The 24,038-nt window shown below is 37.9% G+C and overlaps 1 protein-coding gene across 2 annotated transcripts; it reads right to left on the reverse strand.

The window, feature by feature from the left end:
- Window positions 1-111: 111 nt before the first annotated feature.
- LOC145780986 (serine/threonine-protein kinase D3-like) lies at window positions 112-23,257 on the reverse strand. 2 transcript variants are annotated; one of them, XM_082592677.1, is made up of 21 exons: window positions 23,192-23,257; window positions 21,726-21,906; window positions 20,591-20,732; window positions 20,016-20,147; window positions 19,177-19,313; window positions 18,760-18,855; window positions 18,588-18,672; window positions 18,004-18,078; window positions 15,646-15,784; window positions 14,638-14,755; window positions 13,570-13,647; window positions 12,691-12,818; window positions 8,548-8,645; window positions 8,158-8,222; window positions 7,414-7,581; window positions 5,649-5,810; window positions 3,753-3,851; window positions 3,458-3,565; window positions 1,496-1,655; window positions 1,001-1,086; window positions 114-559 (listed from the first exon to the last, which is right to left on the reverse strand). In XM_082592677.1, the coding sequence occupies exons 4-21, from the start codon at window positions 20,053-20,055 to the stop codon at window positions 392-394; spliced, it is 2,010 nt and encodes a 669-aa protein (XP_082448803.1). In that variant the 5' UTR covers window positions 20,056-20,147; window positions 20,591-20,732; window positions 21,726-21,906; window positions 23,192-23,257; the 3' UTR covers window positions 114-391. The 2 variants fall into 2 exon arrangements, with proteins under 2 accessions (XP_082448802.1, XP_082448803.1); XM_082592676.1 differs by lacking the exon at window positions 23,192-23,257 and having other exon boundaries at window positions 112-559; window positions 21,726-21,957.
- Window positions 23,258-24,038: the final 781 nt, after the last annotated feature.

Genomic DNA, 24,038 nt, shown 5'->3' on the forward strand with positions numbered 1-24,038 from the left:
TTCCTGCCACTGCTTTATAAATACAAACTAACTGGTGAAGTGTTGTTTAGTCGCGTCCATTGATGATGTTTAGTCGCGTCCACAAATAGAACGATACAGAGCTTGATAAGCTTTTCTACACGTTTATTTATCGCTGTCACCACAAGGCACAATGTGTTGTTAGTTAACGTGGTACATTGCACAAGAGCATACACTACTGCATTGTCATACGTCTGTACAGAACAGTGAGAGGGAAGGCACGCAATATTTGTCACCGGTGGCGTGCGACAGCCGGCTTTAAAAGCAACTCCCACTAGCACTGCGTCAATATATTGCAAAAAATATGTGTTTGGTCAAGAGTACTGTACCAAATGACTACCAAGTCTTGCTATTCTACACCTAAAGTCCGAGTTCAAACAGTAGCAGGCGCGTATTGAACAACCATCCCGGATGAGCCAGCGATGGAAGCGTGGTGCGCCCTTCGGTAGGCCTCCCATCTGTCGTCGTCACTTTCATGGGTTAAATATCGCTTTCCGACGCTCGTTTCGAGGCGGCGTAGATCAACCCAGGTTTGGTAATCCTGCGGAGGTAAGGGATCGGTTAAAGATTTAGATACAGTGTGAGTCAAAACAATTGGATTTGAGCCAGGGTCGTAGCCACGGGGAGACCGGGCGATCAATTCCCCCAAAATTTTATCTTGCCCCCAAAACAACAATGTTTCCATACGATTTTATACAATTGCATTTCGTGTTGAATGACGTTTGCCCCCCCCCCCAACAATTTCTTTTACCCCTTTAAAATTTTCTTAGCTATGTCACTGATTTGAGCTTTGAATATTTTCACAACTAATTAAAAGTAGAAACTCCGTGGATTATAATGAATAAATTGTATCAGCAATGATTTGATGATCGACGAACTGTCAGGTCACGATGAAAGACAGCTACAGAAAGGGTTGAAAACTGAGTAAAGTGCTAACTAATTGTTCACCGAAACAACGACTTTCCCTACAAAGCGCATCTACCTGCAGCCACTCATGGCACAAGGCTTTGTCAACGCTCGGTCTCTTCCTCTTCTTCACTTGGAGCAATGCTTCCACGAGGTTTTTAGCTGAAGAGAAGAATGTTGTATATTAAACTGCATGTTTTGACTATTAATTAACAAGTCCTGTTAGGATTGTTAATGCGGAGAAGCGCCAATGGGTTTCTGAAGATCACTGGCTAACGTGGAAAAGGCAAGTTGACGAGGAAAGCAGCAAGGTGGGCTTGACAAGAGAGGACGCGTTAGACAGATAGATGTGGAGGCAGGGTGTGAAGACGACTGCGGCACTTGGAGGTGAATTCAGCCACCCTGGGTAACGGGGACATCACCGGATTAAAACTGGACTACTACTGGCTATCCCATCGAACAAAAGTTGCTTTTTAACGTAGTTTCAACGTCGCCAAGCAGCTTTTGCCAGGAAAGATTAGAAGTGCCTTTTCCAGCAAATAAAGTTCATCGAAGAAGATAAAACACTTACACTGAGGGCTAAGGTCCTTCCAAGGATTAGGTGGGTACATAAAATATGCGTTTTGAATCTGTTGGTTTATGTCTTCGTCTTCATTAAAGGGGAAAGTCCCAGACAAGCTGACGTAAATGATGACGCCAACCGACCACATGTCCAAAGACCGATTGTAACACTGGAAGATATGTAGCATTTAAATACTAAGCAATGACATTAAGAACACAACCCATGTTTTTAATGATGAACCTTAGACGGAGGCAGGGGCGCCGGGGGCAGGGGGGGCGAATGCCCCCCCTGCCCTCAATTTTTCTGCAGATGGAGGGGCAGGGGGGGCAATGGTGCCCTTTTAAAGTCATGTAAGCTACTGTACATTTTGCAATATCACAATTTCTGCTATTCGCTTTTAGCTTAATTATAATCTTTCAATTTTGCCTCATAATAATATTTAGGGCACAAAATTTTGCAACACAGTACAGGCCTTAATACTCGTTTTTTTTTTTGGCAGCCATTGTGGCCTACCGGGAGCTCCTTCTCGGCGGCCAAATTTGCGTGCTTGGAGGCCAAAATACAAAATAAAAATAACGATAGCACAAGTAAAGAGAATTAAACTTGCAACAATGCTAAAATGATCACTTAGCGTAGTTAAAGTCTGGGTCTGGGCGACGTCCTGCAATAGAATCGTTGCACCACGCAATAACTGCTTTATCGGGATTGTAATCCAGTACTGCGGGACCATCTAACGACACTCGCACAAGTGTCTCCAATGTGGCTGATTTTAAAGAAGTTCGCCATTCCCCATAGAATTCTTTTTTGGAACGAAAAACAACGTTCGACATGTGTTGACGATGACGGCAAGGTAATAAAATAAGTATTTCAATGATGTGAAGGACATTACTAAAAGAAGCATAATTTTTGCAAAATATGATCAAAAAATGTTTTCCCCTCGGATGTCAACTAACCTAGTTCTCCATTTTAATGTCCGACAACATCTAATCGACATAAAAACGACAATATTGCCAGCCGATGTAAATTAGCACTTCGGATTAAGACTTTGTTAAAATAAACGTCGGGAATTACAAACAAGACTTACAGCGCTGGTGATCGCAGATGGATATACTCCATCAATAACAAATATTCCCGCACAATGCAACAGTGGCGATTATGACGCGCTGACCTAATTTTGCATCACTCTTTGATACTACATATTTTCGATAGTTCTATTGCGATATTAATTGGCTAGAAGAGACCGGCGGCCAAACTTGGCTGATTGAGGTGGTAGCACCGGCGGTCATTCAAGCACTACTTAGCAGCCATGGCCGCAGGCTGCTTTAAGGCGTGACAGTAGGTTACATCATTATAACATAGCATGATGCCCTTCTTTGTATACCGGACACTTGTAGGCTATCATTACTCAATACATATTGAGCTGATAGATTAGCATTGTCGCTATATCTTATCTTAAAACTTAAAAAAAAATTGGCCTTTTAGTAGACAAAAGTGCCCTTTTTTCGTAATCTTGCCCCCCCAGTCAAAAATCGTTCCGGCGCCCCTGGACGGAGGCTACTAAAGCTGTATACAATATAAAAACTTGGTAACGGCGTTGGCTGAAATTCGTTACAATAAAAGTAGTAGGCTTAAGCCAGACAAAACATAGCCTAGCAGCCTAGCCATACGGAAGAAACGAGAAAATAAACAACCTGAAAAGTAAAAATGAAACTTCTTTTAATAACATTGCTTGAAAACTTGCGATGTCATTTATTTGCACAAATTAACACGTGGAGATAGCAGTTTGCCCCCTCACTGGCAAGCAACTACTGAAACAGGGCCCTGATTGCTGATTTGAGGACGCAAGTACATATTTGCATCACAAATACGGAAAAGAAAACCTTTCAGATGTAATTACTCACAAGCCTAAACTTGTAGTGACGCTACTGTTGGCTGCAAAATTCAAATGTGAACAATAAACATGCTTTTCACCTCTTTACGGAGAACTTCTGGGGCTAGGTACGCTGGGGTGCCGACCACTGAACGGCGAAAAGATTTTTGTCCGATGATGCGAGCAAACCCGAAGTCACAAAGTTTGAGCTGAAAAAAAGGGCTGCAGTCATAAATACAAAACTACCAAACAAATAGACATCGCCGTTGACAAGAAAAACCAGTGTATTCCCCAACAAGCTACCGGCACCTTCAAGCTGGCGTAAATAATATCACTCATTATCTAATATCAGCTTTGAGAACATGACCTCAAAATGATCGCGCGTCTTAGACCAACCTGAGGAAATGGATCATCCGTTGACAGCAGAACGTTTTCCGGTTTCAAGTCGCAATGAACTACATTCTGCTTGTGAAGGTATCGAAGGGCCATCAGGATCTAGCGAACAATTTAAAGAGAACGTTAGTTTCTTTGAAGTAACTTGTAAGATAAATCAACGTCAGCAAGTTACAGCCTTCGTTATTACGTCGCGCGATAACGAGTCTCTGGATGCACAGTTGCACACGTCCACCATTGTGCATAAACAAAGACAAACAAACAACACATGTGTAACGTGATGTGGGGTACAAACAGCCCGTTGCTTTTTAACATTTTCAAGACGATTGAAAGAACGTCAGTTTGAGCCTACAACTGTGCCTTGGCAAGGCATTACACATGCTTGAAGGCGGATGAGAATATAACCTTACTTGACCTCTCTCCTACTTAGCCCAAATTTTCAACAACCAGGTATAAAGGTGGATACGACAAAAGCAAAATTTTATCTATTCAATAACTGGTTTCTCAAGACTAACACAAAAACAGTCAACTTTGCAATAATTGTGAGTCACTGTCGCGTGCTACCTGATAAGCAAGTTACACGACACGTACAATTGTTAACTATTCATAACTTCACCAATTTGTTAGATATCACAATCTTTGGAAGCCAATGGTCGCCGTCAGAACCAGTTGAGGCCGAAACTGAAACATCGTTCTGAGACAATGACTTCACCATTTCTTCTATGCAACTATTAGTCACAGCAACAAACGTTGCTTTTTTGGCAATGCTGTCAAGGAACCGGCATATATATTTAGCCTTCAAACGTTTAACGAAAGAAAACATTTTTTTACTTCCTTTACAGTTTTCTTATATGAAATACAAATCATTGTTTGCAAGATGTCATTTTGATCGTCTGGTGTCTACTTTAAAGTAAAAACACACATACAAATATAGACAAAACAAGGAAGGCATTTGTTTGTTTGAAGTGCTACCATCCGTGTTTCAGTCAAATGCAAATGGAGCCGAGTCTGATGTCAAGTTTTTAAACATTCAGACACAAATTTAAGCTGCAACCTCTAAAGGCCTTGCCTAGGCTGCACTGGGCCATCCCACACGGCAAAATCCTTCATTTATACATTGATTCAACGTCTGCAGACGTTGAATCAATGTAAAAATAACGGGTTTTGCTGTGTGGGATGTTTCAGGCTGTGGCGGACAAAAGCGGAAAAGTGTTGTAATCTCTGTATTACGCAAATTCTTGAAATTATATTTTTCATGTTTTATTATCATATTTTGTCTCAACATCTGAAATCAATGCGCTTGTCCACAAACTTGAATGGATTTTACATCGACGTGACTATTGCAGTATTCTATCAGGGGCTAATCCAAACGTTTGGGCCATGCCACAGCTTCGTTTCCAAATAAGCATTGCAAGAGACGATAAAGGGAACAAAAATTCGGAATGAAAAAGGCTGTTTAGAGGTGTAATCCTCAAAAAATCAACCATTTTTTCTTGTTTTGTAAACAAAATATAGCATTTTTTTCAATCTTTTTCAGCGAGGAAGTAACCACGGACCCCCTAGATCCGCTACTAAATATTTCATATGAAACAAAATTTCGGCTTCCAGAAAAGAACCGCAGTCGTGACGTCATTTCTGTCTCAGAGGAAGTCGGCTTGAATTCGACTCCCCTGTTAGTTAAACGCTACTCAGCATAACCGGACGTTGTAAACGAATAACCGCTTGTAAGATGGCATTCAAAGAAATTGGCCACCCTACAATAAAACTTCGTCAGCAAAAAGAGAAATTAGGTGAGGCTAACAGGCAATTGATGGCTATCCCTCATCTTCGAGGGCAACAGACTTTGCATAACAGACAAGTACCCAAAAATCAAAACGAAATTTCGCTTAATTGTCTTACTTGAGAAATTAAGAACTTCGTTATCCTCTCCGGCAACCTTCCTTTCTCGCTGGAGAGGATCATCTCCAGCATGTCCCCACGGAGCTTCTCCATCACCACGAAGACCTGCTCCGGAGTCTCAAACATGTTGTAGAGCTTCACAATACCGGGCTGGTCCAGGCACTGCAATGATGATCGTGGATTAAAGTCTTTGGAAGAGAACCGAGATACAATAAAGAAACAAAGCCAGTTTATCGGCGACTAAAAGATGATCGAGATTTGCTGAACCATGAAAATGGACTCAAACAACTTCTTGGAGTTTAATCTTCTTTTAATTCAATATCAAAATACAAAATATTTTCTAAGAAAGTCGAGAATGTTCGATTTCGTTTGTCGCATCTTCCTGTCGTTAAACGACGATATGAAATCATACTAATTCAATATCAAATCAGATTGAATTAAAATAATACTAAATCCCGTTGTGGAGGTTGGTTTTGTATATCTGTGGTGCAGAAAGCAATACCATGCTAAACAACTGCTATACTTCTGCTACGTATTTTCAACGTGGATGACATCACTGCGTCACCTGCTTGAGGCCATTTCGCGTTTAGGGCAGATTATACTTATTGCTTTGTGGCAGCATTCCTGTGTTTCTTTAGTGTATGTTTTTAATGCGACTACGCTTAATAAATCCCCTTTTAATACATCACATCGTGTGTTAAATGCATTGTTTTGGGAAAGAAGTCTTGCGTTGAAAAATGGCCAGTTGGTTGACCAAAATTCGCATTATAATCATTTTTAAGAAAAAAATTGAATCGATGAGATTCCAATCGATTTAAAATCTAATACACCATTCACAAAAAATCGAATGTTTTCAAATTTTCCAACGGATTACTTTGCTATGCTATAATTCTCTTGCTGCCATAAACAGTTAATTGCTGCATCCAGAATTCCCCGATGCGACTGGCGATGGACGAACGTTTTTGAATCACGCCATTTTTCAACCAATCCAACACAACAACGAAGTCGTGTAGTTACATTGCACAATGAAAGGTCGAGACAAGACAAAACAATTACTGAAGAGTTAGATTTACATAATCGCGTGCATTGTGCTCATTTTTATTACGACGATTGCTAAATCTTGTTTTTACTAAATCTTCAGCACTGAGTTGGATTAAAGCAGATTCTGCTGCTTGCATTATGCTTTTGGTTGGCAATTCGAAGATTTGAGTATCAACAATTTGAAGAATGCAATGTTCTTAGGAACATTCTGTACGCACTCTTGTGAACTCATATGAAAGATACAATGTCTCAGCTGGTAAAAGCTTTCGTTTTTACATCGTTTTGACGTCTATTAGCATAGAAAGAATGTAAAAACTACTTTTAAAGGTTGGGATTTAATCTGAGCTTTATTGCTTTTATCGTCTTGTGTCACAAATATTAGCATTGCAATCACAACATCTTGCACTGCGTGATGATGATCTGGATTAAGCAGCTAAGCCGCTAAACGATCAGCAAATGATTCTTTTGCTTACATTCATCGTTTGCAAATGTTGAATGATTCAACATACCAAATGAACGGATTTGCCAATAGTTGAGAACATTTGATCCTATCTTTATGCAAGTTACAACCAGGGATATATAAAAACACTGCATGTCTGATTAATCCGATTGATTGAGGTTCCTGGCCGATAAATTTCCATATTTTATCTTGCTTTTATGTAAATATAAAGTACACCATCACATCACAATGTGCTTGAGCAAAGATCTTTTGGTGTTTTTGTACCTCCAGGATTTGAACTTCGTGACGGAGTTGGCTCTCTTCCTTGTGTTGGAACCTCTTTCTGTCCACGACTTTGATCGCGACATCAAATCCTCTTTTGCGATGTTTTCCTCCGTACACGATCCCGAACTGTCCTGATCCCAAGACTTCATCAGGAAAGACTTGATACACCTGAGAAGAGGGAGTGGATTTACAATTTGATTCAAGATGGCGGTACCCCAACCAGAAAACCAATCGTTTTTTACATCGATTTAACGTATGCAGACGTTAAATCGATGTAAAAACGACTGATTTTCTGGTTGGGATACGCGTTCACCTCGAAGACCTTCCTGGCATCCATAGAAACAGGTTTCTTTGCAGATGCCGTATAATTTACATTGCAGATGTTATCATAATTAGACTATTTCTGATGAGGACGACACGGTTTATTGAAAACGTTTGAAAGTTTTTTGTTTGTTTATTGATGTTATGTAAGTATATTTTCTTCGCGCAAACAAAAAATACCATAAAAACTTGTTAAACCTATTGATGTTAGTAAGTTTTATATGTCTGTTGTGCCATATAATCTGTTAATGAGACAATTTTACTGAACACATAACTAAAGTACTACAAAAGAATGAACTCATCCATACCACCCTATTCAGCAATAATTTTGATATAAAAATACAGCAAGATGGTTACTTCCTTTTCAAATACGGAACAGTAATATGTTGATACTATGAATCGGTAAACAATACTGCAACCAACCTGACTAATATCTGTCGCCTGGCCGATTTCAAGATCTTGGGTAAGTGAGATCATCACAGAAATTTCTGCAAAGAGCATTGGATGAGAATTTTTGTAACTTTCATTGCTTTATCATTTCATATGTATTTCACTGAGTCATGCTCCGAGCTTAACACTGAGAAATATTGTTTTTCTTATTGATTGCTGCTGTTTGCATTTTGCTGCTGCTAAAATGTGAGTGGTACTTGTTCTGCTTTGAACTGTTAAGAAAATGAAAAAGTGATTGAGAAATGTTAGATATGTTCCATCTGTTCGAGAAATGTCACTGTTTGTGTGTAAAGAAACTAAACTTCTTGTTGACATGGTAAGTTATTAAACATAAGAAGTTAGACAGGAATAGCTCCCACATACTTCTCTTCACGCCCATTGCATTTTCTGGTGTGTATTTGGCTTCAACCGGCGTCAGGGCTTGGAATATCATGTCATGCCACTCCCGAACGTTTTGCGATCTGCAAATGCACAAAAGGCTCAATATTAGCAGACGTGGATATGTCCCAGTTACTAGTTGACATGTAGTTGTTGGTTTGAATCTTTATACTCGGACTGACAAAGCCTCTTTCTATATCCCATGACAGGTTATCTCAGTCAGTTTCGCATACTTGTATAGGCTTTGAACCACTGACGCAGATCCGGTTATCAAGATTAGCAGAGTGTAGTTTTCGATAATTGCAGTGTTGTTGTCTGTGAATTATTCCATCAACGTATTGTCACTTAATGGAGAGCAGTCTACACTACGGTGCTCAAACGCATACCCCGAAAGCCAAGCCAGCTCTGCTTGATCTTGTGGACTCGTCGTAAATAAAAATCAGTTGCTAAACCAACTGAGCGACGAGGGCGGATAAGCAAGATGACATTCGAATTTGCTAAAATGATCACATTTCCTTGCGCCGTTCTGGTCAAAAACGTTCCTACAGGCAACTGAGCTAATCGTCTAACTTTGACTAGAGGTCAAAAGATCAAGTTATACACTTGCAAAAACACAAAAATAACAGTTGTTTTGATACGAATCACTACTAAACGGTCAATTGATTCGCCATAGAAGTACAAACAACAAGAATATTATGTTTGCCATGAGTAATACGACCACAATATGACATATATCGTATCCAGGCAACAGTGACTACTCTAGCGAAACTACTGCTGCAGGTTAAATGCCACATTGTAATTCACATCGTGACTGAAAGTTGGCAAAAGTTTCAGCTGCGCTCATGTCCAGCGTTATCAGAATACAGCGCTCACGAACGGTCGCTGAGTCGTGAGGTGCGTGTTCTGTTAAGCAGCTTTGGATTGAATAAGCCAAACAAGTGTTTTTGCGTTTCGAATGAGTCAAATAACTGACTACGTTCTACGAGTAAGAACGGTCTTGGGGAACGTTCAACAATCTATGGTAGAAAGGATTTTCGTTGAACAATATTTCGGAAAAAATAACAGCACTTGAAACCATGCATTTTGAAGCCACAACACACTATCACAATAGTCGTTACAAATTGGGAAAAAATAGTGCAACTTGCGTTTGTGCGCTAATGCTGACCAATTGCAGACATTGATTCGGTACCATAGCAGGGCAGGCAGCCATTCACAATCGGCAAAACACACAAAATTCATGAGATAATCATGCCAAATCAACTTCTTTTTACACTGATTCAACGTCTTTGGACGTTAAATCGATGTAAAAAGGGTTGATTTGATCTGCTGGCTGCCATAATGGGCCAAATGATGGTTCAAGAAGATAGCATATCAGATAATAACGAGCCTGGCTTGGCTTCAAAATGCATGGTTTCAAGTGTTGTTTGGACTTTACATCACTTGACGTTGAATCAACGCAACAGAAAAGTTCATTATCAACCAATATTTATCGCAGCAATTCAGAAACAAGCTAAGTGATTTTATTTCATTTGCAAGCATCGACTTGGGCAGAAAAATTGGTTTTGACTTTCAATTCTCGTTCGCGATATTGTTTTAATCATCAAGGTTTAATTTTTATTGCGCGTTGAAAACATTCAAAATCGATATCAAATTTGATTTTGAAATTCCTAAACCACTCAAGTAATCATGACTGTGATAGCAATTCCGCTCAAATCCAGAAAATACCGAAATTCGGTTGAATCATTACAAGGCAAAAATTGAATTCCATACGAAAGTGAACACAATCAAACCATCAATCAGAAGGAAGCCTGCGTCTTGATAAAATTGCATATTCTCTTTGTCCCAGCCGCGAAGTTTGCTAAAGTTTCCTTTTTTCAACGTCTGGCGACGTTAAAACGACGAAAAAACTTTGGCTGGCTGGGATCATTGACAAGGATTCGTAGCATTTCAGTTTACGCCGTGAAGGCATGAAGCCGTGAAAGCAGCCCATGGCTGGCAATTGCGCATCTCCTTATACGGCAGTCAGTTTAATTTGTGGATAAGCCAAGAAAATCAGCAACCAGCTCAGTGGCCGAGTGGTTTTTCCTTCGGCTCTGATGCTGGTAAACCTGAAATCGATTCCAGGTTGGTTTACCGAAGGCTTTAAAAGAGGTACCGATTGTGTTCTTTCTGGTATAAAGCAGTGAGAATAAGTCGGGTAATGTGATAACATCCTTAACTTGATATAAAATTTAAAATAAGCCCTGTTGCTAAAAGACCTTTTCTGTTTCAGAGTGACAATAAATAAAACCATAAAATTATGATTAAGCAAACCAGCAAAGACGCTGCTCTTAGCTGGTTCAGCAAACAGTTGGCTTTGAACGTTGGATCAGCATGAAAATTGTGCATGCACCACCTGACTTTCGAAAAATGAACATGTTAAGAACGTGGTGACAAGTCAGGTTGGTGGCATGCTGTATAAGATCATATTTCAACAATTAGCGCATACACAAAATGTGTTTGGCTTCCGAAGGTAGCAAGAATTGGCCGGGATAAATATCAAAGTTTCGGCCATCAGAACCGTACCGGGTAACACCACCACAAAGACCTTGGTCAGCACAAGCAGCAGTTGATACACCAGACCGGTTCACTTACGGTATAAACATTGCAACAATCATATGTACTGAAATAAAAATCATTCTGGTAGTTTGTACAAAACCTGAGCATTCACAACGCTGGGCTTCATGCAAAAAGCAGCCACCTTCTGTGGCTGATGTGACATGATGCAATGAACCACTTTTACATGTCAAGCTCTGTCAAGTCGCTGTGGAGAACATGCTTGGTCGGAAGAGTGGGTACGAAGTGTAGTAACTACATTACAAGATAGCCTACAGCGGAACAAGTCTTGATACTCTGACACACGCTCAATCACACCGATGTTACTTGAGAAAAGTATGAAAGAAATATTGTTCCTTACCAAACAATGCATTCGTTCAACAATCACACAGTTCGCACATTATTTCGACATAAATTTGTATCATTCCTATGTGGAGTTCAGACTAATTCTCTTCACATTTAAGCGCACGCGTTCCAAGTAAAACAACAATTTCCAGCTTGCAAATTAATCTTTTTTACATTGATTCCACGTCTGGAGACGTCAAATCAATGAAAACAAGGACTAATCTACGGGTCTGCTACTATTCGGTGAGTCCGATTCGGTGAGTCCAATTCGGTGAGTCCGATTCGGTGAGTTCCTAACCTCTAACCTTTAACCCTAACCCCAAACCCTAAAACGGCAATGATAATTAGGCTACGGTACCCGATAATTTAAAAAAAAATTTAAAAAAATCCCCCTTTAAGGGATCGGACTCACCGAATCGGACTCACCGAATCGGACTCACCGAATCGGACTCACCGAAACGGGCCATTCCGCTAATCTACTGGCTGGGTTACAAAAATTTAAAAAATGGCCAATATGGAAAAAAAAACTTGCAGTGTCCACGAGTTCAGTTTATTTCGATTTCTGACCATCCCAACAAAACAATACACGCCAAAAATAGCAAAGGTATAGAACAAGGTAGAAGCGACAAAACGCGAACGTTATAGCGTGCTGGAGACCGAAATAGGATAATCAGTTTCAAATTTAGCATGAAGGCAACACCTTAACCAGTGAAGCAAAATGTTTAAAAAGAGTTGTACCAGCTCAAACAAATCAGAGCACCGTAATGATAGACTGCAGCTGTGGCCATGAATAGATATGAAATAAGTTGATAAATTTTCGAAGGACCAGAGAAGTAACGTCTAATTTCACACATGACTAAGAAATACCTGCGACCGAAGAAAGTTGGAGTTGAGGAAATACCAAGGTAATGGTTACTCAACTATCCAATTAGTTTTTGATATATTGGTTTAACGTTTGCCGACGTTGAAATAACGTAAAAACGACTGATTCGCTGGCTGGGTACTGGTTGAAAATGTATTAGAAATACAAGGGCAATCGTTGCACCGAATCAAACTTAAATTTACTTCCAATGGAGAAACTTGAAAACCTACTCAGACAGAAAATAGGTGGTGTTTTATATTGATTCAACGTCTGCAGACGCAGAATCAATGTAAAAAAACGGCTGATTTTCTATCTGGCTACTTCACCTTTCTCCTGAATCGTCACTGATGAGCAACTCTAGTCCTGAAGTAAGAATCTTGAAAAAATAATTCGGCAACCCTGGGACCTGTTGGGGCTCCATGACGATGCTGAGTATCTCACTGAGGGGGATTTCCTGGTAAAGATCAAAAGATCTGACAATCAAGCTGAATTATTTCAGTAGCCAAACGTAAAACTTCTTCTAAGTTGATGCATTTTAGAACACAAGTTGCCGCAATCCCAGCAACAATAGAAAAACAATAGCGTTTTATTGATAAAATATTTACAGCATCATCCTAAGAATCGTCTTTGGTTTTCTTTTCATTTTGCAGCAATATAACCCAGAATACAAATTAGTCATTTTAACATGAAATGAATGCAAAAAACGACTGATTTGCTGCCTGGAAAGTTGTTTCAGACAAATGTGGTTGATGAGATGAAAGCAAAAAGGAGCGTTCACGAAGACATAGTTTGCAATGCACTACATTTCTTTGATGAAAAATACACTTTGTCGCAGGGTAGTTTTAACTTGTTTTGCAAAATTTTAGCAGGTATGAAAATTTGTTTATGCAGGTTGCTTGAATTAAAGTATAGTGAAGCATATAGCATTGCACTTTCAATATCAGTTTACATTTGAAGTTAGAACGGCAACAAGCAAGTAATCCGTATGGCCTCGGGCCTTCTAAAGAATTCGTAAGCTCTCAAATCAAAATGCGATGAAACTATTGACAAACAGTGTAACCATTTTTTTTTTCAGCGATGAAAAAAATGTAGCCAGTTTTTCTAGGGGGAGGGGGTCTTCAATAGATGTGTGAATAAAAATGAGGCATGGAAGTGACGGAAAGTAAATGGGAAAACGTGAAAATGTTTTTGGCAAACTTTCTTACCTTGTAATAGTTGGCACCAGTCTCCCCGCGGTACATTGTAATAGACTTCGAGTCAAGTCTCCAAAAATGACGTTTGCGCTGCAAAGAAAGAATCGTTAGTAGTTGGATTGACAAGACAAGCAACATGAATGATTTCAAAAGCAACTATACAACGGTCTTAAGTCTAACTCCGGGGCCCGGGGGTTCTAGTCTATTACAGCAAGGTACTGCACAGTGACACAACACGAGGACAGTATGATAGAGAAAAAATGGTCCAGCGCTTGTAAAACTCAAAAACCCCTGCTATTTTACCGATAATGACATTTTTCATAATAATTCAATGTCATTTTTTGGCCTTCACAGCTTTGACTCGGTTTTATTTATGTGCAAATGAAACCTTTGTATAAGCTATAAAGTATTCAGCTTTGTTCTTGGAAACAAAAATTTTAATCGCAAAACAACAAGCTGGAGAAAGGCATGCAAAGAATGCCGCCAAATAGTTGGTTGTTAATAAAGACTTAAATATCCACAAGCTATAGCCACCTTGTCGCGCAACCCAAAAAGCGAAATCTGTCATTTGTACATTGATTCAACGTCTGCACACGTTAAATCATGTAAAAATGACAGATGGTTCTGTCTGGGAACGTGCACTTTCATTAAAATTAAAAACTTGACTTTATGCATTGACACAAATTGTTATCTGCACGTGATCCATTGCAATGTGTTGCCCTCACGAGAACGTCACGGCAATCGACTCTGACGCTTTCTTAGTGAAAATAGTTTTTCGTCTGCAATTTCTCATTACTGATAAAATGCCCATGATTGTAAGACAACGCTTTCCGAATAATTTATTCTTCGCACAAGTTGGTAGGAAGTTTCCACTCTTTGTAAGGTTAATCAGCTTGCAAAATTTGTCAATTTCAAGAAATCAACAGAAGTTAACATGATGAGTTCTACTGGTGCAAATTAAGCTAGACTATCACAAGATGCATAAAGTGACAATCTGCTTTTTAGAAGTTAAATTGATATAAAAATGACCGTTTTTGAGAGTTAAGAGACTATGGTTATGAATTTACTGCATATCTTTACCATGGAATCTTTGTTTGTGAAGTGAATGAGCCATCCATCTTTAAGCACAGTGCTGGACCGCTTTTTCGTATGCTTCACCGACTGGACCACTCGCATTAGAGGAATGTTAGGGGCTTCGCTGTAAAGAGAGACAATTGTTGATATCGCGTTCACGACATGTGATGGAAAGTCAGCATGGAACATATGATTTTTTAAGTATGGAAGAAAATTTTACGTCCGGAACGAAGAGAAAGGAATTCTTTACATTAGCTCAATTTAATGTTGTTTTCATATCACAAGGTTGAGCAAAAGTTGATCAATTCTGACATTGAGAACTGTTCTTCCGGGCGTATGTCCTGCAGCCTGTTTTTTTTTTAGGTTAAGTTCAGATTTCGAATTCAGGTCATATTCGGAGCTGACTTCCGTTGACTTGGAGGTTTTGAATAGGCTAACGCTTTCCTTTGGCTATTTTATTTAGAATATCTAACTTTTGTGTTTATTTCAGGCCTCAAATTGACTTTGGGTCGTATTTGGAGATAAAGACATAGGGCCTATTGTCAATTCTGGTTGACGTTGTATCCAACTGTACAAAGGTTTCAGTCGCGTAACTCGCGAAACGTCGTACAAACCGCGTAATTTCAAAACCGCAGGAGAACGATTTGAACGTACAGACTTCCTAATATGCAAAAATCCATGGAAGACAAGTAAGCAACGCAGATAAAGCACAAATTGCATAACAAGCCAACATGTTCCACTTTACTGAAGCAGTTTGAAGAGCCTTTGCAAAGTTTATGGCTTACATTTTTTCATACACAGCGCAAGCAACCGATTCAATTTTGTTTGGATATTTTGGCTGTTCTTACTCGTTTAAGCCTCTGGGAGTAGGAATGCATGTTTTTAGTGCCCAAAGGCGTCAACGTGTGTCCAAACCACACCGAGAGAATCGAGAGCTGCCAATTTCTGTCTCATCATCCAAGATATTTCTGGAGGTTGAGTAAAGAGCATTACAAAAAAGAAGATATCGCTTACTTGTCGTTGGTCATTTCGGTGGAGTTGCGAGGTTCCGAAGGTGGGGGGGTGTCGAGGGTCTCTGTGCTCGTCATACTCTCATCATCATCAATCTCCATGAAAGCATCGTCATCTTCTTCTTGCCGATCCATCTCTGATGCTGAAAATGAGATAACAATTTTTTTTTTTACATTTCAGCCGTTTTTTTTGTTTTTTTCTGGTAACAAGTCTTTATTGGAATCGTTTCCGTCGAGCAGAAAGCAATACGTAAATCGCTTCGTAATACTGTACCTTTGAAAATCCCGTCTGTCCGCCATGTTATAAAAACATAAACCATGATTTGTATGGGTGATTTGCTAAAAGCGTCAACATGCCTAAAGGTGATTCTATCTGGATCAGGTCTCATGGGTCGCGTAACAAAACGATGAAATCGACTTCTTTTTTGGCAACCCAGACAGCAAAATGACAGTTTTTCACATTGATTCAGCGTCTTCAGACGTTGAATCAATGTAAAAAAACAGTTGATTTGCTATCTAGCAATGAACGCAACTAGTGAAATCCGTCCTTTTTACATTGATTTAAAGTCTGCAGACGTTGAATTTATTTACAAATGATAGATTTTTGCAAATTGCGAAAGACATATTTTGGATAATAAATTATTAATGCGATATTGTCTAACAGTTGTTTTGTGTGTCAACTTAACAGTGACAGCGAGTGAGAATATAAACGGCCTGTTGTCGAGCCTAAAAATAAGCTTCAAAGAAAATCCCTTTCACAAAATATTATAAGTCGTCTGCTGGTTCTGTTTTTAAGTTTCACTTCTTAGGTTGCTTTTCTGCTAATTAATATATTTTACTGAAAAGAACCTCCACGGCCTTTGGTCTTTACTCAGATGTTTGACAATCCACAGCATTGTTCGGTAACATGCTTTGAAATATGCATGTGTTTGATGGATTTCTAGACTTCAAGAGTTAATTTATTAAAAACAGCAATAATTAATCAAAATTTCTGTACTTTGTTCAAGCTGCAGAGTAACGCACGTTGAAGACAACCCAACAACGTCTGCAGACGTTGAATCAATGAAAAATGACGGATTTTGCTGTCTGGGTATGATACATAACAAACGTAACTACATACAATCCAAGAAACAAACTGTTGAAATTTGTAATTAAATGTCACAAAAAAAAACAGCTATTGCAGTGCAAAGTTTCAAAACGTTAGTTCTCCCAGTTTGTCACCAAACTGGTTCATCTTAAAACGCTAAGTAAATGTTAGCACGAAACCATGGCATTGTTACTTTGGCGTACAACCGTTTAGGCGTATGGCCATTTTGACGTCGGTTTACTTTGGCGTATGAACACTTTTGAGTCAGGCTATTGACTATTTAGAATGAAGTATGTTTTATTGCGTGACTGGGTGGTTGCGTCAGTACGGTTTGCCATGGCAACCAAAAATGTACCAATCACACGTAACAGGTGCGTCTGGCAATAACGTAATGACATGAAGCGTTGATGAAATTGCAAAAGGCCAAGCGGTTTTCAATTGTGATGAAAACTGAAGAAGGTCACTTTTTTGAACAAAGCAAGGAACAAACTAAAACATTTCCCGTAAACTTAACGCCGCCTTTGCGTGAACCATAAAAGCAATGCAAACCGACGATTTACGAACAACAATTAATCACCGGTAAGTTGATCGCATGGTGATCTATAAACAACGTGCGAACCTTGCCAACGTGCGAACTGGAGGCCTGACTAGAGGCGGATGTAATTTCGATTTTGAAGTCTAAGTATATTTACTCTTCTTGAATTATAGTTTTGAGGGTCTAAATTGTCAAATTGTGATCACTGAATCTAAAATCACTGCAAAACTTCTAATTTTACGTTAAAAAAATGACAATTCTTTCTCTATTACCGGTGTTGCCAATTGCTTTTTGAACTTCCAGCACAAATGCCAAAATCTAGTCCATTATTAGTGTGGTCACAATTGCACAAAAGCAACTTAAAATATACACAAAAAATATATTCATTAACTACTGCTCAAACTATCAACTTATCTAGCGACTTTGGCTACAAGCAAATCGATTTCTAGTCAAATTTGAAGCTTGCACGTTGGCATGGCCTGTAGGGCCAAAAAAACTGTTCTTCAAAAAAACAACAAATAAGCTGATACCTGAAACATTCTCCTTCTAACATATACCGAAGGATGAGAGTCAGAGTTTGCGTTAAGAAATAAACATTTTACAGAAAGTTTAAGCCGGAATCCCATATGAAAAAAAAAATGGTTGCAAAAATGTACAAGGCTGAAATCGTTCGACAAAGCGAAAACGCCAAAATGTTGGGAACCCGGACCAGTGTTTATACTTATAGGCCACAAACATACCGATGTTGTTGTCTTCGCCAGGGCAGTTGTTTGGCACGTCGTCTACACATTTCTTGTGGCAATTGAACTTGCAATCTGCATAAAAAAGAAGTCATCAGCTTGAAGTATTCCACGAACACAGCAGAGTAGACTAAAATGCTACGTTGCAAAAATACATTCATCAGCCAATTCTGCACTTTTGCTGCAGTACACTAAGCGTGAAAAAATAGTGATTTTGTTTTCATACGCTATAGTTACAAAAACGCAGTTTTAAACCAGTTATTAAACTGATAGTTTTTGAGCACCATGCCGCATTACTCATATTTTAGTGTCAGGTTATGCGTGAAAGTTTACTCAGTCACTTAACAACTCGTACACACAGTGACCCAACAAGCAAATCTTCGTTCTTTTAGTAACTTTGATCACATTGCGTCATGTCATGCTGGTACGTCACAGAAGTCAGAACAGAACAGGCGTTCAGTCGTTTTTACATAAATTCAACGTTAGCAGACGTTGAATCACTGCAAAAAACAACTGATTTGTTATCTTGGAAACAATCGATAATAACTCATGCAACTGAATTTTGAAATGAAACAAAAACAAACCTTTGCACTGTTTTCCCTGCTTGAACAGTCCTCTCAGCAGCCGCTTACAGTGTCCACATACAGTGGGACGGGTAAATGTGTGCACCTAAACAACATAAACCATGCATTAACCTTTGAAAAATAAACGAAAATACCATGAGATGTCTTTCTTAAAGTGCGCTTGACAACGTACCTCGAAACTGTGGGGTATTTTTATTTTTTGCAAACTTTCTTTCCAAATAGGTCGACAGGAATAGGTTCTCTCTGGTTTCTGGACAAAACTAACAATCTGCAAAAAAAATACGATACAGTGAAATAAATGTGCAGTGTGCCAGTAACAAGTTAACAGATACATTAAATCCGACATTTCCTTAAATATAGCATGCTGCCATGACAAGGTTTATAAAAAAAGTTCCAAAATTTCCAACTAAAATAAACACTGACTTTCAAACACAATGCATTTGAAGTTAAGCGATATAGAAAAAATAAAACTAAGTTTTGCAATGTTTATCATCTGACATGAAATATTTACCTTTTTGAAATTAAACTTAACCCAGCTAACAAAATCCGTCCTTTTTACTTTGAAAGTTGCTTAGCAAGGGAAACTTACGGATGAGATGGAGTCTTGATGGGACAAGGCTTCGTTGCTACGCACTGAATTTGTACTTGATATTTTTCTTTTACGAATCAATGTGCAATCATTTGGTATTTTAATGGCACATCGTTTGTGATAGTTTTGGCCACAACCTAAAGAGTAATCCTTGACAACCAATATATTACTGCATGTTAAATGATATTTGAACAATCTTTCCTTTGGTTCAGAAATTAAACCAGCAATGCCGTAGTTCAGAAATATTGCATGAGCAATGAGCATGAAATACTCATTTGTATCAATTGCATGAGATTTTGGTTTTGCTTAAATTTGCTTCATGTTTAAAAATCTCAATTACTTCATTTTGGGTAGATTTATTACTACAGTAGCCTCGCCACCTCGGAAATGGATGATTTTGGGCTCATTATGCGGGTGGGCCTATTAAGCGGGGGCAATTCTCTGTTATTTCTATATAAACAGTAATTTCGGACCAGACCAAACTGGGCTTAATAAACGGGTGGACCTATTAAATGTGGGCTTAATAAGCGGAGACTACTGTTTATACAAGTGCAGTAGCAAAATTAAAACATAACTGCAAATAGATGAGAAATTTTATAATATTAAACGTCTGGTACACAAATTGTCTGCACTGCAGTAGTATTACAAATGAAAATCATATACAATTTGTAAAATACTGAAGTAATGCTAATCTATATGTATAAAAAAACATAGAATCAAACATAAAAATAGAAGTGCTTTCCATGATTGATTTATGGATATGAGAAAAATGCAAGCAATTTTAAAACAACTTCAACACAAAGGAAATATTCTAATCTAAAACAAAGCATACTGCTTACCTTTACATTTCAAACCTTGCTTAACAAGGCCCCATAACATCTCTCCACAATGGTCGCAAAATGCTGGGGAATGGTAGGAATGCACATTTAAATCGTGCGGACGTATCTGCACATTTTCATCTCCAAATTCAGCTGCACACAAAGCACCAATGTACTAATTTAACAAAACAAACAGGTATCAAAAAATTAGTTTGTCACATAGAAATTAAGTCACCAAGTAATTGTAATATACAAATTATGCTTATAGCACCCTTGTGCAGTCATAGCACAACATCTAGTCATCCTTAGAAAAAAGTCATGATGTGTATTTAACGTTTGACCACGTACTTCTATGAACAAAAATACTTTGGAATGGCAAAAAAGTGGAATTATATTTTATTAACCGCAAATGATATACACACGGCAGGTGAATGTTGTTGAAAAATCTCAGACATTAATTTAGGAGCAAATAAAATAAGACAATACCTGGCCTCATGCCACACATACTACCACAAATATCAAAAAATTCCACAGTAAGAAAAAAAATAAACACTAAATATTAACAACAAACACTAAAAAGTGCAGATAAAACTTACAAGACAAGACAATTTCAATGAGATCACGATTCTTTATCTCATCTGAACTTTTTAAAAGTTTTAATACATTGTCACTGTGGATGTTATGTTGAAATAAATGAATTTTATCTGCCAACTTCAAACATATTTGCACTTGCGGGAACTGTAAAAAAAATGTTAATAAGTTAGAGCTTTTGCGTCTGCCGTCAGTTTAAAAACAAATATCTGTAATATAGAATCGAAAATAATATGATAAATAAAAAAAAATGAAAATCTGATTAATCACTTCTGTGTACACAATTAAAAACTGTTGATATTTCATGTAATAAAAATATTTTACACATAAGATATTTATTTATTATTATATATATTATTTCATGATATTATTTTATCATATTATTCTATTATCATAAGATATTTATTTGAATAAGTTCCTTCTGATAATCCTATTAAGGTGACACAGGCTGTTAAGGTGTAACTAATTTTGATTTTATGCTTAAGAGTTTTTGAGACAACTTTTAACTGCAACTTTCAAAAGAACGTTTTACAAAATATTATTCAAGCATACTCAATTACTCATACTTTGCTTATAATATAAATTACTCATGTATTTAAATGAAAAATGCTACGCTTGTTGTATTGCCAACATCAAGACTTAATGCAAATATCATTTTTTCACAAATACAAAAATTACATATTTGACTTTTATTGTTATTTATAAAAAGCTGTTATGGAAAACGAGAGGGCTTGAGTTGAAGGTCCTCGTATAAAGACCAACTGAACGATAATAGATTCTTGCATTTTTCTGGCAACTGTAGACTAGACTATCACAAGATGTTGAAATGATAACTATCGTTTTATTTCTGATGTTTTGTGTCCTACAAAATTTTTCATTTAATATAATATGCTTTTGTTTTGTGCCATTTGCTACTAAACACTAAACAGGTAGTTTTACCTGTTTCAGTCCCCTTGATAAAGTCAGCCGTGCTTACTGACGAAGCATCAGAAACAAAAAGCTACTTATCACTTTAACATTTTATGATAGTCTAGTCTACAGTCCCCGGAAGAACGCAAGAAATTAATCTATAATATTTTTAAAAGTACATTTTTGTTAAATGATAAAATTTTGATATATATTATAAATATACTCACTGACCTGTCTTTCTAAAACTATGCAAGCTAATTCCTTTAAGCTTGCTAAGGAAAGTTCACTTTGTCGTACCGTGATCGGCTCTCGATGAAAACCAATTTGAAAGTTGAAATTGATATAATCTAGTGGATCGATCTCTTCTCCGATTTGATCAGCAGATATGAGAGGTGATGAGGGAGTTGACAGCCTATGTGCGTTAATATAACTCATCATTTATCATTTTATCAAAACTCCTTTAAAGATCTACAAGATTTTTGGACAATTTAATATCAGCCTAATTATGAAACAAACAAGCCACTAACAACTGTAGTATATTCTTCTCTTCTGATAAGTCTTAATTTACAAAAAACTTCAATTCTTTCTCTGACAATTGAATAAAATTGTACATACAAGATACAATTATAAAAAATTAGCCTGTGTTTATCTTTGAGCCCATAAATAATTAAAGTAGCTTATACCATTGACTGGTAGGAATCCTACATCTGACTAAATGTTGTAGGTTTGACTTTAGTCAAGTACCATACCATACGATGCTAAACAGTCACAATGCAAAAAGAATAAACATCTTATGATTGTTAAACCTATTATTTTTTGAGTAGGTCTTTGCAGGATGTATATTCTTCCCATCTTGGATGTTACGACAAAGCATAATAAATTAATGTCCATTAATTTAAATTAAAAAGTTAACTAAAATTGAAACGTTCTTGATTGAAAAATTGAAAATTTCTACCAATGCTTTACGCTGGTTAAGCAAGGGCATAGCAAGATAGCACTCCCATTGCTTTCTTACTGGTCAGTTATTATTGCTTTTTCATCCTGACAAGGCTTCTTTCAGTGATTGTGTTTCTTTTTTCTGAGTCTAACTATCAAATGTCGGAGCTGGTGTACAAGTCTCCACTCTGGTCATAATTGCTATAGCGTGAATATATGTCAAAGATTGGAATCGACCAAGACATATAGTATGAAAAGTGTGAATAGTGAGCAACATTCAACCAAGCAAAGCTGTTTGTGAATACATTCCCTTTACTTGACTACTTTCTAACCCTAACCTTCAGGGTTAGATGAGGGTTTTGGTTGGGGTTAGAACAAGGTAAAGCAAAGGTAAAGTATTCAAAATACAAATACTTCACCCTATATTTTCTTCACCTTATCTTTTTGGTCGATTCCAATCTATGATGTTATGGCATTTTTGACCAGGGCATAGACTTGTACACCAGCTCTCAAATGTCTATCATCGGTTTCACTGCCCAGGAGATGTCTTAACGTAGGATGTTGATTGTCCTTAGCCTGATTTTTGAGCAGTATTGTATACTAGATTGACCACAAGAAGGTTAGCAGCATGAGCATACAATACAATGGCACATAAAACTGAATGTTTTCCTTGATCTATCTGATTGCAGCTAGCTCTTTCTATTAAACAACAGAGGTTTTCACTTCAATTTAATCATATACAAAGAGTTTGGCTCCCTCACCAGCTTGCAACTGTGGCATTGAAGAACAAACTAATGATTACGCTAGTTTCCAGTGCTTCATCATCTTTGAGACATCTAAGACTAAGAGGATACAAGGCGTGGCATCACTGGACGAAACTACCTTGATTTTCCCATACTTACCTGAAGTTTTAAACCAGTTGCTTTTTTCTCATTTCAATGCAAAAGAACAAAAACTTTTTTGTTTATCTTATTATTTAATAAAGGCCCAAAAACCATAGGCTAAATTATTGTACCAGGTTACAGCATGTTCTTATGCAGTCTTCACTAATAAGATAAACAAGACACTAAACTGATAAATCACCATACTTGGGTACGGTAGCTATGCTGTTGGGCTTGGCTTGGAATTTTGGAAACGTAGGAAACACAAACGCAGGAATTAGGATTAGGGGTGTTGCCAGATACTAAAGAATCTTGTCACCAACAACAGTAAACGCTACACAACTTCAAAAGATGTTAAAAAAACACCTATCACAAAGGAATATCTGATATTAGTACAAATATTTGAGGGTTAATACATGAGATTCAAATATTCCAACTTGATGATCACAAAATATACTGTTCAGAGAAAAGTCAGCAGCAGTGGCCGAGTGGTTAGCGCGTTGGGCTCGCAGTCGAGAGCCTGCATGTTCGACTCCAGCCACCCGCACTTGCTGTTGTTTCTCTGGGCAAGAAACTTTACGATAATTGCCTCTACCCGGTGATCGATTTCGAGTGATGGGTAGTACCAAATTTAAGTCATTAGTAGAGTAGACAACCGGAAACAGACATTGCCGTCATCTGCAGCGTGGGTCAGGTGTAGCCTACGTCGGAAGGCGTACACCGATGA

The sequence above is a fragment of the Aplidium turbinatum genome, chromosome 12 (genome assembly GCF_918807975.1).
Source record: "Aplidium turbinatum chromosome 12, kaAplTurb1.1, whole genome shotgun sequence".
In the NCBI taxonomy this organism is placed as follows: domain Eukaryota; kingdom Metazoa; phylum Chordata; class Ascidiacea; order Aplousobranchia; family Polyclinidae; genus Aplidium; species Aplidium turbinatum.

What these genes read in the sequence shown, in the direction of transcription:
- LOC145780986 (XM_082592676.1), bottom strand. Translation starts at nt 21,932, where the DNA reads ATGATGAGTTATATTAACGCACATAGGCTGTCAACTCCCTCATCACCT. An exon ending in CATTGAAATTGTCTTGTCTT is followed by an intron (nt 20,148 to 20,590) that starts GTAAGTTTTATC and finishes CTTTGTGTGCAG; the next exon opens with CTGAATTTGGAGATGAAAAT. An exon ending in CTGGTGCCAACTATTACAAG is followed by an intron (nt 12,819 to 13,569) that starts GTAAGAAAGTTT and finishes GATCTTTACCAG; the next exon opens with GAAATCCCCCTCAGTGAGAT.